Consider the following 15,926-nt stretch of genomic DNA (forward strand, 5'->3'; position numbering starts at 1 on the left):
GAGGGGTTTCACTGTCAGCATCACGGTAACTGTGCCTCAGTTTCCTCGTCTGTACTAAGGGAATATTAATGGTACCCACCACTCAGGATTAAAACAGAGCCTGGAAGGTAGTAAGCGCTCACAAAGGATCAGCTATGATGCGATGCAGGTAGTGACAGACCACACATTGGAGTTAGTTTGGGGGGTTGTACTGTAACATGAAAGCAGCAAGAGACTCATGAAAACCAAGCAAACAGAAATGTTTAAAGTCAACAGGATAGAAGGCAACAAGGTAAATCGAACCATTGCAACCCAAGGTCTATGTTGGGCAAGTTGGAAGAGCCCTATTGCTCTCTGTTATCTGAGACACCCACTCAGGGTTTATACTTCTGCAAAACAAGTCCCAAAGTCCTTCAAGGTCTCCTGCACATCCGGCCCTCCCTGTGGTGCCCAGAAGGACCTTTGCCACCCCTGCTGTCTTCCTGTCCCAGAGGGGGTCACTGACACCATGTCTTGGGGCAGAAGAAAAAGAAGATGGGTCTGGGACGTGGTGTCACTGCTAGAAAACAAGTGTGTGCTTTCTGAGATATCAACAAGGGCTGCTGAAAAGAGAAAAGAGATAAATTAAGGGACTCCTAGCGGCCAAAATGTGACCACTTGACTGTCCAAAAGGAAATACTAATTATCGTTAAACAGCATGGGTTGAGCCTCCTAAAAGCTGAAAGTCCGTAAAGGCCATAATAGTCCATACATTCAAAAGGGTAAAGTTGAAATAAAGTGTAGAAAAAAATAGTGAGAATAAAAACATTACTTTTGCTAATTTTAACAAGTAGGGGAGGAGGTAATAGCTGGGTGTTTTATTCCTTCTAGTAACCTTATTGTCATTTACAGTGCGTGGAGTTGCCTTCTTTTTCTCCAGGTAAGGATGAAGAGTGAAACAAGAAGCTGTGAGTAAGTCAAATAGTTCCAGAAAAAGCAAGAATTGAACCGTGCACAGGAAGCAGCCCTAGAGGTTGTGCACAGAAGGAAAAAGCATCCACCAGGGTGTTGCAAGTTGGTAGACTTGCAAGATGCTAGGAGGAGACAAACTAATGATGCAAACTCAGTCGATTTCCTGGACTCAAAAACCTGGACCATGCAGCTAACCTTACTAATTTAACCAAGTTATGAGAAGACAGACACAGTGCCAGTTATGCTAACAGAGCAGGCCTGATGTCAAACACCTCACCTAGCATCCCTACATTTAAGCCTCACAACAACTATATGAAAAAAGAGGCTCTTAGTGTGCCCATTTTACAGAGGAGGAAACTGAGGCTGGGAGAGCTGAAACGAGGTCCTCCCCTGAGTCCAAGTCCCCCCACCCCAGCTCCAACCACCCCTCATCCAACACGGCCCGCTGCCCATCACAGGTGCTCAGAAAGACACTAACCACACCTGGCTCTGTGCCCTCAGGAAGCAAAATGAGCCCAGCCCCCAGGAGAGGGGACTGGTAGCCTTTGGGGATAAGCAGAAGCTTGAATCTGAAGAGGTGTCCCTGGACAAATGTGCTGCTGTCCAAGTCTTTCTCCTGCTCAGCCACTGGGACCCATCTGAATCAGGACATCGAAGCTCAGAAGTAGCTGGCATTGACTTAGGGCCCATCTGTGCCTGAGGCCACCCTCAGTCTTATGTACTATCATCTCACTGGCTCTTCACAATCCTGATAGAAGTGACCATTCTTACCGTCCATCTCACAGATGAGGAAACGGAGGCACAGAGAGGTTAAATGGCTAAGATCTCCCAGAGAGAATGGTGGAGTGAAGGGTCAAACCCAGATGCTCAGACCCTGAGCCCATGCCTGAACCACTGAGCCACACTGCCCCCTGAAGAAGGGAGCTGGTGCCTGGAGGGGGGCTCCCATAGTGAGTATGGGGGGATCTGACTGTGGACATACATGTGACATGTCAGTGTGTGTGCCTGGGGCAGTCAGTACAGGCTGGTTTCCGCACTTTCTGGGGAACTCTACCAACAGGTGTAACATCTCTGAAGTTCACTATCGCTCTCTGGACCAGTCAGGGCCTCTGGTCCTTGATCTGCTTTGCCCCGGGCCCCTCGCACACCCTTCCCTTTCATTCCCTTCTTGCTGCAGACCCCACACCTCAGCTCTCGTGCTTCTCTCCATCCCTCTCTCATCTCTCAGCATGCCAATGCGGGGATAGGGTCTTCCCAGACACCCCTTTTTCACAGCCAGCCCACAGCATCTTCCTAGGATATATTTAGTCCCAGGGATCAGTCCAGATGTTACAATGGACAATTCCAGCAGTAACCAAGTGGACAGGACTTCCTCCACCTTGGCTTGTGGTTCGGGTCCTGGAGAATGGCCACTGGGTGCCCCCCACCCTGGGCATTCTGTCCTTGCCCATTTTTCCAGATCATCCCACCCCTCCTTCCCAGGATGCCGGTCTAGAGGAGCTCTCCGCAGCATGAAATACTAGGGGGGGAGGGGAGTGGGAGGATGGGGAGACAAGAAGGACTGAGTGTGGAGCCCTTGCCTCAGAAGGAATAGGTCCCAACCCCGAGCCCCACTTTCTCCCACTCTCCACTCCACTGCTCTTTCTTCACTCCACCTCCAAGTGCCCAGTCCCCCCGACGTCCTGCACCTTTTCGTCCCACAGCCAGGGTCTGTGACGCACACCTCCCCCATACACACGGTCCTGTCTCAATCTCTGCGGGGCTCTTCTTGTGCATTTCAGAGGTGGCTCAGGCCTCGTCCCTCTACAGGTGGCCCTGGAAACCTGCCAGGACCCTGATGCCAGGCTCTGGGCCAAAGGATGACATCTGTCATCTCCGTTAATCTTTTCTGGCAGGTGCTACCAGCCTGCCTACAGAAGCTCAAAGAAACTGGGTGATCCTGGGTCACACAGCCAGACACAGCAGGCACAGCAGGTGACACACAGGACTGCCTGGGCCGTGAAGGGCAGTCTGTCATCTGCCCGGCTCCTGGCAGTTTTGTGCAAGGCAGCTTCCTGCCCCAGGTCCCCGCCCCTCCCGGACCTGCTGCCTGGGCCACCGAGAGCTTTCTTCCTCCTGTGCTGGCAGAGCCCGGGCGCTGCACTCGGGGACACACAGCCTGCACACTGCAGCCAGGAGCCCCAGGGGAAGGAGGAGTTCCTTCCGCTGCAGGAACTGGGAATTGAAGGTAGGGGGGTCGGAGAGGGGGCGGCACCTTCCCACCAGCCCCAAGCCACCGGGCTGAAAGGGTTGTCGCACCTGGCGACAGCCTGGGTGCTTGCCTTCGCCCATTCAGTGCGAGAGCCGGGAGGGGCAGCCAGGCGTGGCAGAAGGTCATTGCACAGATGGGGAAACTGAGGCATGGAGAGGGGAAGAAATGCCCAGAAGGTATGGAGGGCAGGCCTCACCTCACCATACCCTAGGTCTCCAAGCTGTGGGCAGATGTAGTGCCCTGGGGGAGATGGCCTTTCAGCCAGCTCAGGGGAAAGAGTCAGAGTTCTGAAGCCAGACTGTGGAACCGGGGAGTCGGGAGGTATGGGAGCGGGAAGTCCACCCCTTCCTGAGCTAATTTCTGCTTCTATATGAGGGGTGGTACATACTCCCCTCACAGGGGGTACTGACAGTACTGAATGAAGGAGTCCTAGGAGGAAGCTCCTGGATAGCTCCCCCCCAGCCGCCCACCCAGAATGACACCCGCGAGACCCACTGTCATGGGGATGACAACATCACGGGGGGCTCACCGTGCGCCCCCAACACTGGGCCCTGAGCTTACCTGAAACTGCTGCATTTAATCTTTGCAGCAGCCCAGCGAGGTAGGAACTGTCACCATCCCCATTTTACAGATGGGGAAACTGAGGCACGGGGAGGTTAAACAGCTTGCCTGAGATCACACAGCCAATGAATGGGGGCCCTGGGTTCCCTGGTCTGACCCTGTGAGCTAGAGGAGCCTACAGGCTATTCACCTGGCGGAGTCCCACAGCTGGGACCGGGAATGAGAGAAGGACAAAGACGTGCTTGTCCACTGACTCAACAAATAAGTATCCACTGCGTGCCAAGGGGGCGTGGGGTGGTGCACACAGTGTGAGGCCAACCGCCTTGGGTTTTTAAATGGATCAGGGTCAAGTAGGGCCCCACTGGCCTCAACCCTGCATCAACACCTCCAAGCACCCCCAGTGCCCCCAAAAGCCTGCAGTAGCTCCCGCACGGAGCAACAGTCCCAAGGAAAATTCAAACAGCCTGTGGATCGCATTAGTCTGCCGGGAGCCGCATCCAGTGGAAACAGACATGGGCCTGAGGCTGGCCAAGAACTGAGCCTCTTCCTGCCCGGAGAAGCCTGGAGAGAAGGTCTGAACAGAGGGCTGTGCAGACCAAAATCAAGAGCCTAGTGTGTGCCCGGCGCTTTACATAAGTGATCTTGTGTATCACTGACAACTGTGCCAGGAAGTGGGACCTCCAAAGCCCTACGCTGCAAACAAAAATACCTCGTGGCTCAGAGAGGTGAAGCAGCTTGCCTGAGGCTGCACAGCTCTTCGTAGATTGACTCTCTGACTCCTGGCCTCTGCCCACGGCCACCCAGACCAGCCTTAAGCGGCTGTGTCAACAGCGGTTAAGCCCCATTTTCTTTCCAGGGAAGTCGAGAGAGGTTTTGTATCTGGCTTGGTGACTTTGGGTGGATGAGCAGCCTTTCACCCTGGGCCTCAGTTTCCCCATCTGCCAATTGGACTCATCACCTACTTCACCCCCTGCATCTTCAGCAGTGGGCATTTCAAGGTGGCTCTCTAAATGGTAGCTCTTGCTACCAGTGGGGCAGCCACTGAGAACTGCCCAGTGGGAGCACCGGCCAGCAGAGTCATGCCATCCCAAAGGGCGTGAGTCACATGCCACCCCAGCTTGGAGACAGATGCTGTCGTTTATGAGCTGGGCACAAAGACTCCCTTTGGTATATGGAACAGAGGGCCGCACGCCGCCCAGGAGGAGCACAGACAGGCGGCGTGGGCAGGGGCTCAGTGTCGAGTCAGTGAGCTTAGTCCCTGTTTACTCCTCTGATAACTGGGATGACCTTGGTTAATATTCACCAGCAGCCTCCCACATCGTCCCTCTGGATCCACTGCTTAAATACAGGCAAGGACAGGGCTCTGTCTCCCCAGCTGTGGTCACCAGCCCCGACCTGGGACAGTGAATCGTAAGTATGCCTTCCACTGGCAAGAGCCTCCAGAGAGGCCTCCGGGTCCCTGCGCGACCCGGGAAAGGTCCTGGGGCTGCAGGGAGGATGGAGAGGGCTGGGGCTTGGCCTCCTGTTGTCATAGTAACAGCAGCCCTGGGGGTCCTTTCCTGCTCCCCAAGCCTGTCCAGGGCCTCCCCAATACCTCCCGGTGATTAAACTGGCCCTCTGTGGGCAGAAGTGGAAACGGGGGGCTGGCTCTGGCGTCCCGAGACCGAGGAAGGAGTACGTTTCTGCTGCACAGCTTCTGTGTCTTTCCCGTAGGTTGTCTTCTGTAGGTCTCAGCATCTCCCCTACTGCTCGGGTGTGTCTCTTTTTCCGCTTCTACAGATGAGAAAAATAAGGCTCAGAGGGAGACAGTGAGAAGCCCAGGCTCACGCAGGGACCTGGTAGGGGGGCCAAGCCAGACCAGAAGCCCAGAGTTTCAGCTGCTCCCCAGGCCTCCATCCTCTCCCGAAATGTCCAGAACAGGACCGCACCAGGTCTCAGCCTGGAGGTACCAAATTGGGCCCCCCTGTGCACTGTGGGCCTCTGGGCGTCCTCGTACGCAGCAGAAGCTGGGAAGCTGGGGACGGGCACCATCATCGGGGGGCTTTGAGCTGTATTCCTGAGCCCTCGCTCTGGCCAGGCAGCTTCTGCTGAAGCCCCATGGCCATCTTCTGAGGTGCTTACCATGGCGCTCCCCTTTTACAGATGAGGACATCCGGGACAGGGAGGCTCATCCCTTGTTCCCAATCACACACCATGTGAGCTCAAGCTCAGGCCGCCTCGTTCCAGAATCCCCGCTCCGGACCCCAGGTCCACTGCCAACATGGTTCCCTCTGGCCTCAGGCACCAGCTGGGGAATGGGAAGCCTGGGCTGGCCTTGAGCCCCCTCTCATGCTGGGTGACCCTAGAAAGTTGCTCAACCTCTCTGTCCTTTTGGTCAAAGGATAGATAACCCTTGCCCTCCTGACCCCACCCCACTCCCACTAGCCTTGATCCCTGAAGTTTAGGAAGCGATATGATTTTTCCACCATTGGTTTTGGGAGATGGGGCCTACAGAGATGACGAAGGTCAAGGCAATCAGACTCCCCGAGAGCGCTCTGAAAGTTTCACAGTATCAGTAACGACTGATGCCTCCTGAGAGCTGACTGCGTGCCGGGCAGTTCTTGGCACTTTGCACCTATTTCATTTGCATAATAGCTCCATGGGGTAAGTACACCCTTATCATCTCTGGGAAACTGAGGTTCAGAGAGGGTGAGTAACTTGTCCAAGGTCACACAGCTGATAGTGAATTGAACTTGGGCATTCTGGCCTCGTCGCCCCTGATCTTAGCCACAAAGCGATGTTGCCCCTCTTCCTTTAGCCAGCCCACCTCTGAGTTTTCTGTTCCGAGGCCTCTGCCTTCAGCTGTATACACAGAGAAGGGTTAAATGCCGGACTCAGAAATCGAAATACCTAGGATTAAATTCAGTTCTGTAGGGACTTCCCTGGCGGTCCAGTGGTTAAGACTCCGTGCTTCCACTGCAGGGGGGCGCAGGAACTAAGATCCCGCAGGCCGTGCGGTGTGGCCAAAAAAAAAAAAAAAATTCAGTTCTGTAAGCAACCAGCTCTGTGATTTTCAGTAATTCACTTAACTTCTGTAGTCCTCAATTTCTCCATCTATAAAATGAAGAAATCAAATGAAGAAATAATAAGGAAGGCCTGCTGTTTACTCAGTGTGGTGATAAGGAGGCGGCTGATGGTAAATACCATTTGCTTGGAGGATTGAATTGAACATACCCCAAACTCAGAGGCCCTTCTTTGCTCATCAGCATTCCCCTTTCTGGTCCTGGGTAGCGTGCCAACCGGCCAGGAAGAGATCTGCCAGTTCTCAAGCCTGAATCCTACCTGTGCGCAGGTACGGGGAGGCTTTCCACACCCGCTCGGCGCCCGCCCACCCATCACCTTGTTCGTTCCTCACGTCTGCCCTTCAAGAGATTCTTTTCTCCACTTTACAGGAAGCCGAGGCTCAAAGAAGTGAAGTCACTTGCCCAAGGCCACTTGCCCGTAAGTGGCGGGGCTGGGTCACACCTGGGCTTATTTAGTGCCAGGTGTCAACAGATTGTGACCTTAGGCCACAGTCGCTTCCCTGGACCCCACTAGGTTGCTCTTGGTCACTCATTTTATGTCCTGGGGGAAACGGCATGAGATTAGGCAAAGGGACAGCTCACTTTACTCTCCCTGACCTGCCCCTGATTCCAGAAGTGTCACTGTGACATCTTCATTCTATTGGTTTAAAATGTGGTCCCTACACCTCTGGGCACGTCACCATTTACGTTCTCATCTCCATTTGGTTCCCGCACTAGAATTTGGGGGGTGTGGGGTGCTGCTTTTGATAGAAGGGTGAGGAGAGAGAAGTCTTAGGCCCCCGAAGTTGTAAGGAAGAGACTGAGAGGTAAAATGAAGCCAACCGGGGCTCAAGGTTAACGGCAGAGTCCTCAGGACCTAACTCTGACACTTACAGGGTCTGAGACCTGGTGACATACTGTCCCATCTGTAGTTCGAGTGGTGGGAAAACCAAGGCTGGCTCAAGCCAGCTTTATCGCTGACTCACTGTGTGGCCTGGGCAAGGCCCTGACCCTTTCCTGGTCTCAGGCCGTTTACTGTGAAAGGAGGAAGCCAGAGTAGGTGATGTAACCCCCTGGCAGATGGACTGGGTGGGAGCCAGGGATGTGCTCACCCCAGCTGCAGCTCCACACCAGCCTTGTTACCTTCTTAAGGCCAGCAGCCCTCTCAGCGGAAGGGCACCGCATCCCATCCCCCATGGAAAGTCTCAGTCCATGTTGTTTCACCAAAGCCAGATACCCCTCTAATTAAAAATCCAGCGTTGGTACACAGGGACCTCATTTAGATCCCCCCCGCCTCGATCTATACAGCTGGTGAGAATGAGGCCCCAGGACACGAAGATGCTTGCCCAAGGCCAAGTGGACAGAAGTAGCCCTGTCAGGACTAGAAGCCACGGCCTCTGGCCCTGAGACCCCTCAGCGTATTTGGTGTCCCCACCCTGCAGAAGCCCAAATCCCTCATGATCCCTGCGCCCTGCAAAGATGGGGAGTTTCCACGAACCATGAAGGACCACAGCAAAATCCAGTGGGGTTGTGGAGAGAAATCCAAGGGCGATGGAAATATACAGAACTAATCTTAGCACGATCATAAGCTCTAAAACCACTGGCTAGTTTAAGAAAAATATAAACAAGTATTACGTAATGTGTGGTCTGCTCTATTTGGATAAGTTAGAGGTTTGAAGGCCAGAAAGAAAGGTGGTGGAGAGAAGCCAGTTTTGTGCTTCTTCTTGTTGTTTCATTGGAAGGAAACTTTTAAAAGTCCAAGGGATAGATGAAACCCAGCATTCCTTACTTCCTGCTTTTCCCCCTCAGGTTCTCATGTGCCAAGTTCAAGGGCTCCTTTGTCTTTGTATTTTATTAAAATGACGGTTTTAGTTGTATGACTGATAGCTAGCAGCAGACGCACCCTTCTCCTCTGCTTGGACCTCAGTTTCTCCATCTGGGAAGAGAGCAGGTTGTACTTAGGAGGTCGCAGCCTAGTGGCCCAAGGCTGGGATCTATATGCAGTAGAGGGAGCTCCGTGGGGCAGAACTGGCCCCGCGTTGCTGCGGGTGACAGTGACTTTGACTGTCACTAGATAGAGCCTGACCTTGCTGGGTCAGCCACAAGCTTTGCCATTCCCTATTGTCTCCCCCCAGCCATGGAGCTCATCTCCCTCCCAGCCACCCTCGGAAGCCTTCTAGTTTTCACCCCTACCAGCCTCCCCTCAATGTAATCTCTCTCAGATGCCTTCAGTGTAAGGCTCGGTGTCTAGACTTATTTCACTAAGTTCTCCCAACAATCTCACTTTCTGCATGTGACACAATGAGGGCCAGAGAGACTAAATGACTCGGCCAAAGTCACACAGCTGGTAGTGACAGAGACCCGGATTAGAACCCAGGTCTGTCTGAACAGAAGAGGGATGCTTTTTCGAATCTTACCCACCCCACCTCAGCCCTGCCCCGCCAAACAAACCCCACTTGACTGGAGGAACCAGACCTCTAACACCCACGTCCACGCTGAGCGCAGAGCTGGGACACAGGTGGCGAGCGAGGTAAGCAGCTAAGCTGACTGCAGCCCATTCCCGCGTCTGAGGCCATGGACTCACTCTGAGGGCCGCCCTCTAGCTCAGGAAAATCTACTAGGGGCTGAGGTTCACTGTGAGTATTAAGGGGGTACGGCCTCCCATCTGGGTTCCCTCACAGCTCTCCTGTGTTCTGACTGCGTGTCACTGGGCAAGATCCTTCCCACTCTGGGCAGCAGCCTCTCTGTCCATTAAAAACCAGGGTTCAGCGGAATCCCTCCTAGGGCTGTTCCAGGTCCAATCACCCCTGAGCCCGATCTGGCCCGCTTCCTGGGCGATCATCTACTTCCTGTGCCTCAGTTTCCTCTTTTGCAAAGTAGGGGCTGTGGCACTTATACCTCGGGGTCATTGCAGATGTTAGTGGAACCATCGAGAGCGTGGACTCCAGACCCAGACTACCTGGGGCTGTGATTCTGGTCCTGCTACTTTGCTGCTCTGGAACCTTGGACAAGTGACTTAACCTCTAGGAGCTTGGTCTCCTCATCTGTAAGCCCAGGATAGTCGCCTGACCTGCCTCACAGGACTGTTACCAGAACGCAGTGAGATAAGACAGTAAAGTGCTTAGAATGGAACTTGGTGTATGGTAATCGCTATAAAGTCTTTGCTGTTGTTCTGAGTCTTTCAATGGTGCTGATGTAGGAAAGTGCTCGGCACATAGATTCTCGATAAGCTGTGTTTGCTTTGACATGGCGTCAGTCGGTGGCCGAGGGGCTCGTCGTGTGGCCTGACCCGGGTGTGGTACCCTTCTCTCTGTTGCAGGACAATGGCATCCTCCATCACGTGGGGCCTCCTCCTGCTGTCAGGCCTGTGCTGCCTGGTCCCCGTCTCATTGGCTGAGGGTCTCCAGGGACACGCTGTCCAGGAGACAGACGCATCCCAGCAGGATCGTGAGCACCGCCAGGAAGCAGCCTGCCACAAGATCGTCCCCAACCTGGTCGACTTCGCCTTCAGCGTGTACCGCCAAGTGGCCCATGAGTCCAATGCCACCAACATCTTCTTCTCCCCAGTGAGCATCGCTACAGCCTTTGCGATGCTCTCCCTGGGGACCAAGGGTGACACTCACACCGAGATCCTGGAGGGCCTAGATTTCAACCTCACTACAAGAATAGAGGCTGAGATCCACGAAGGTTTCCAGCATCTTCTCCACACCCTCAACCAGCCAGACAACAAGCTGCAGCTGACCACTGGCAACGGCCTGTTCATCAACGAGAGCGCGAAGCTAGTGAGTAAGTTTCTGGAGGATGTCAAGAACCTGTACCACTCTGAAGCCTTCTCCATCAACTTCAGGGATGCTGACGAGGCCAAGAAAAAGATCAACGATTACGTAAAGAAGGGAAGCCAAGGAAAAATTGTGGATCTGGTAGATGATCTTGACCAAGACACAGTTTTTGCTCTGGTGAATTACATATTCTTTAAAGGTAAGGCTGCACAACCAGCCTGAAACAGAAACACCCCCAAAATATTCTCAAACACTCAGTTCTTAACTTTCCTGGCAGTGCGGAATAGGATATAGCCATGCATCTCTGCACGTGTTATTCAATTTTCCACACATGACCGCTAAAACTTCCCGTGATCATATAGGGTTAGAGAACTATGGATTAAACAGTCAAAGTATCATCATCTCTGCAGGACTTTTCAGAACCTTAAATGTCCTAATATGCATTGTAAATCCCTATCTGGGAGGGGTGTATGATACGCAATGTCTCCCAAAATAGAGAGCCAGAAAAACAAATTTCGGCAGAGTGTACAGAGGAAATAGGATTTCCTGGAACACGCTTCTGACAACTCAATTGTAGAGGAAACAGTGACACCTTTGGAGTCAGAAGGACCAAGGTTCAAATCCTTCCTCTACCACTTATGAGCCTCTACAAAATTGAAATTTTGGACCCTACTCCAGTCTTGCATTATCCTCCCAGAATACCTTTCTGTACACTGATTGCTCATTTTAGCCCCATTTTATAGATGGTGAAGCTGAGGCCCCGAGAGAAGTAGCTCACCAGGAGGCTCAGGGCTCCTTTATTCTACCACTGCTATTAAACCTTCTCCCAGCCCTGGCTGATGTCCGCTGTCCCTTCTCTCCAGGAAAATGGGAGAAGCCCTTTGAGGAAGAGCACACCACAGAGAGGGACTTCCACGTGGATGAGGAAACCACCGTGAAGGTGCCCATGATGAACCGCCTGGGCATGTTTGACCTCCACTACTGCGACAGGCTCACCAGCTGGGTACTGCTGATGGACTACGTGGGGAACGCCACCGCCGTCTTCATCCTGCCCGACCAGGGGAAACTGCAGCATCTGGAGGACCAGCTCAGCAAGGAGCTTCTCGCCAAGGTCCTGGAAAAGAGATACGCAAGGTGACTTCCCAAACCAGAGGCCAGCCCAGGAGCTGCCACAAGAGGTCCAGCCTGAAGGGGGAGGCGGGGGTAGACCCACGTCCCATGGCCGTGACACTGTGCGTGAACTTGTGCCTCCAGCAGAGGCCAGCATCCGTGCAGGTAGTACCAGCCGGGCTCCATGGGAGGGACGGTGCCCGGGGGTGAGGAGTGAAAGTCCTGTCCCTCAGGACTTCCTCCCCAGCCTGGACACTGCCCCTTCCCAGTGGCCAGTGCCCCATGGAGGGAGAGCAGCGCCAACCCATGTTGTGGGCAAACCCAGAAGGAAGAGGTGGGCTTCCCGGCAAAGATGGCAGTTAAGTGTGGAGTTTCAGAACAGAAAGTCCACGGCAAGACAGGGGGGAAACCTGCTCGGAGAGGCCTGAGAAGCAAAGGCCCAGAGCGGGAAACTCCAGGACACATTTGACACTGGTTCTGGATCCTCTGTCACTAGATGAGCGTGGTCGGTCACCGTCATGAGCCCCAAATTAGTGCATGTCTCTATTTGTAAATATGCCTTTGCCCGGATGAGCTGTTTTCTCATGTACAATATAAAACAAAAATACAGAGAAGTACTCATCATCCACTGAACAGACGTCACTCAGGACCTGCCACCACGCCCCACGGTCCTCTGGGATCCTGGTCCCGGAGGAGTCTCAGTCTGAAGGGTGACCAAACCCTGCAGGGAAGCAGTGTGCACAGTCCTTCCGGAGGACACCCTGGATCCTCCTCATCAGAGGAGGTGGCATTTGAGAGGCTTTGCAGGACAAGAGGACCCCTGGGATTCTAGCATTCTCTGACCCCACGTGTCGAGGAACTACGGTAGAATAGACCAAGGCTGACCTCACATCCTCGCATGGGCGGGGGACAGGGCGCCAGGTGGGAGGAGCGACCAGGAAAGGAAACGCTTTCAATTCTGTGAAACTTTTTTATTTTCTAACCGTCGTGACAGTTCTGCCAATTTACACTTGCCCAAACTGTCCATTTCTGGAACCTACGATCTGAAAACTCTCCTGGGTAAACTGGGCATCACCAAGGTCTTCAGCAACGGGGCTGACCTCTCAGGGATCACCGAGGAAGTGCCTCTGAAGCTGTCCAAGGTGAGCGTGTCCTTGACCTCTGTAGGTCAGAATGTGCAGGGGGGCTGCAGCTCAAGGGTGAGGCTGAGGAAGGGACAGAGGGACACAGGCACACCTGCAGACTGAGGTCCCTGAGGAATGCCATCGCTCCACCAAGACTGCAATGTGGTCGGATGATGGAGGGGGACAGGTGGCCTCACATGCTTGGTGCATTTTCTTTAAGGACCTCCTCTAAGGTTGTGTCACTCACCCTGTCTCATCCTTGGCCGGGGACTTCCCTTCTTTGGGTCCCGATAAACCCCTATTTACAGAGAGAGGCTTAGGCTCAGGGATTGCAAAGGACCTTTGGCCCTGCGCCTGTGACACCAGGAGCTACCGCTGAATCACTGAGTGAGTTACAGAGTGATTTCGACCAAAGATGCCATTTATGCAGGAGAATTGCAGGTGCCCAGAGAAACAACTGCAGTTCAGTGACTGACTGTGAGCTGAGTGCCTGGGTGGGGATGAGGCGTGTGAAGGTCCCCATCGAAGCCCTGGTCCCCAAGGAGTTTAGAATCTGGTCTACAAACAAGTGCGGAGCCAAGGAGACAAAGTACAAGAAAATCCGCCTCCCGAGGTGGTGGGTTCCTTCCCAGGGCCGTTGAGGAGGCTGGTCAGGAAGGGGTGCGGGTCCCCTCGTGCGTCAGACACAAGCCTTGAGAGCCATGCTTGTGTGTCTCCTGCAGCGAGGGGAGGACAGGCCAGGCGATGAGAGAGGCCAGAGTGGGCCCTTCCCTTGGCAAGGCTCTCCTCACGCCTTGAGCCCGGGCGTGGCTGGGGACCGGCAGCCTGTCTCTGTTCAGATGGGACCTCTGTGCTCTCCCCTTTGCAGGCGGTGCACAAGGCTGTGCTGACCATCGATGAGAAAGGGACAGAAGCTACGGGGGCCACGTTTCTGGAAGCCATCCCCATGTCAATTCCCCCGGAAGTCGAATACAACAGACCCTTCTTCTTCATCATCTACGATAAAAGCACCAAGACTCCCCTCTTCATGGGAAAGGTGGTGAATCCCACCCAAAAATAACTGCCTCTCTGGGTTCAGCTGTCCCCTCCAGGCCAGGTCCCCTTCCTCCATGGCATTAAAGAATGACTGACCCGGCCCAGGCTTGTGTGTGGCGTGTAAATCCCTCAGCCTCTTGCGTCTGAGTCTCTCTTTACGTCCCCAGGATGTGTGTGAAATCCAGGCCATGGTGATCTTTCAAGGGTCCACTGCGTTACGGTTTACTAGCATTTGCACCATCCGGCCCTGTGCTAGGCCAGGATGAAATGGAGGCTAAAACCCACAGCTTACTGACCCTTCCCCGGTCACTGTGGAAAACCTCCAGGCTTTCCAGTCTCCTCTGGGATCCCCAGGGGGAAATCGCACGGGCTCAGAATCCAGCCCGTGGTCCCCACCTCCACCCAGTGTCCACCAGGTCCTTTGCTCAGCGTCCCAACCCCGCTGGTGCTCACTGCGACCCCCGGTGAGAGCCCCTCACCCTGCAGGGCTGCCTCTGCTCCCAGAGCCCTCAGCTCACACGGGGACACTGGGCTGCCGCGTCACAAGCAGCAGGAGAAGATCAGGTCCTCTTCTTGTCCCACACTGTCACCTGAGCCAGGCTTGAGCCCTGACCACTCACAGGTCTTTCCTGCAAAAGGCTCTGGTTGGTTTTTCCAGGGACCCTTTCCCATGGGGCTGGACTGGGGACACATACTTCTGCCTTTGTCACTCCATCTCTGCTCCAAGACCCTCAAACGTAGCACTCCTAGAAACAGGTCTCATCTCCCCAGTGAAGCGAAGGTCTTGGTCTGTATCACTTGCTCAGACTCACCCAGGATGTCAGGCCCCCAAGACCACTTAGCCTACGCCCTCTTGTCTTCCCTAATCACACAGCCAAGGTGCCGCAGAGGGCTCTGCAAAGTCCCGCAATGATTCCTTGGCCATAGGAGAGAAAGTAGAGCAGACACCCTGTGCCCCAGCTGCCCTCCCTTAGCTAAGCTGTATCAGGGGCCACATTTCCACTTGCCTTATTCCTACCCCGGGGCCCTCCCTGTGGTCTTTGGAGAAAAACCACAGCTCCCTGGGCCACAGTCAGAGGCTGTCCTGGGAACAGACCTTTTCACTAAGGGCCACATGACTCCTTCTGGCCCTCCAAGCCCCTGCTGGAGGGCTGCTGCAGTCAGGAGGCCTGGCTGGAGCCCAGCCTGAAGGAGCCAGCTCCCTGAACTCTTGCGGAAATACGCTGGTCCCGTGGAAGGACGGCCCCGTCCTACACAAATCCAGTAATCACCATCTAGCCTCTCACTGGGATGAATGCATACCGAAAGAACAGGCTTGAGTCATGTCAGATTTACACCATTTAAGTCAAAATGGCCACATCTGTGCAATTTCACATAACATAATGGATACAGCTGGACTGTTTCCCAAATAAGTCTCTATCCTCTTGAGTTTTCTCTGCCTAGAGACTTCCAACTTCTACAAATTCCATTAATGATACAAACATCTTCCAGCACTTAGAATGATGCCAGACCTGAGGGTCTGAAGACCTGGATCAAATTCAGAATCTGCCACTTCCCAGCTGTGTGACTTTAGTGAAGTTGCCAAACCTCTCTGATCCTCAATAGCCTCATCACGGTTACAAAACCTAAGTTGAGCTGCTGTGAGGTTCACATCAGAGTGTTAAAATGGATTTTAAAGGACAGCAGAGGAGGGCACTGGTGGCAGGGACGATGTTTGCTGCCTTTATGAGCTCCTTCTCTAAGCCTGGCTCCCTGGGAGGGACCGTTCAAGCGTTTTCTCATTGAATCCTCATGGCTGCACTGTGATGTTGGGAGTGGAGCTGCTCTGCTCTTATATGCAGCACATTCTACAGATGAAGAAACTGAGGCTCAGAGAGGCTCACTGTCTTGTTCAAGGTCATGGTAAGTGGCAGAGCTGGCCTCCGAGGCTCTCCTTGTTCCCCCAGACCTCACCACATCACACCAGATGGGCCACGTGGGACTTAGGCAGAGATAAATCCCTCCTCGAAGTATGAGGAGTGCTGGATGCCTCCGCAAGGAAAACAGTCCCCGGATCTTCTGGAGCTCTTCCCACCTGAGTTTAAAGAGCTCACCG

General features: G+C 53.9%; 1 protein-coding gene across 2 annotated transcripts; it reads left to right on the forward strand.

Annotated features, from left to right (window-relative positions):
- The first annotated feature begins 3,029 nt into the window (after positions 1–3,029).
- LOC309818299 (alpha-1-antitrypsin-like) lies at positions 3,030–13,932 on the forward strand. Of its 2 annotated transcripts, none has more exons than XM_082647933.1 (5): positions 3,030–3,157; positions 10,103–10,761; positions 11,426–11,696; positions 12,667–12,814; positions 13,665–13,932. In XM_082647933.1, the coding sequence occupies exons 2-5, from the start codon at positions 10,107–10,109 to the stop codon at positions 13,854–13,856; spliced, it is 1,266 nt and encodes a 421-aa protein (XP_082504059.1). In that variant the 5' UTR covers positions 3,030–3,157; positions 10,103–10,106; the 3' UTR covers positions 13,857–13,932. The 2 variants fall into 2 exon arrangements, with proteins under 2 accessions (XP_082504059.1, XP_082504058.1); XM_082647932.1 differs by lacking the exon at positions 3,030–3,157 and adding an exon at positions 5,052–5,152.
- The last annotated feature ends 1,994 nt before the right edge of the window (positions 13,933–15,926 follow it).

The sequence above is a fragment of the Grampus griseus genome, assembly GCF_964374135.1.
Source record: "Grampus griseus genome assembly, chromosome: 2".
Lineage (NCBI taxonomy): Eukaryota > Metazoa > Chordata > Mammalia > Artiodactyla > Delphinidae > Grampus > Grampus griseus.

Excerpts from the sequence above, each read along its gene's own strand:
- LOC309818299 (XM_082647933.1), top strand. The coding sequence starts at position 10,107 with ATGGCATCCTCCATCACGTGGGGCCTCCTCCTGCTGTCAGGCCTGTGC. Across the intron at positions 10,762-11,425 it reads GAATTACATATTCTTTAAAG|GAAAATGGGAGAAGCCCTTT; the intron begins GTAAGGCTGCAC and ends CCTTCTCTCCAG. Across the intron at positions 11,697-12,666 it reads CTGGAAAAGAGATACGCAAG|TTCTGCCAATTTACACTTGC; the intron begins GTGACTTCCCAA and ends CCGTCGTGACAG.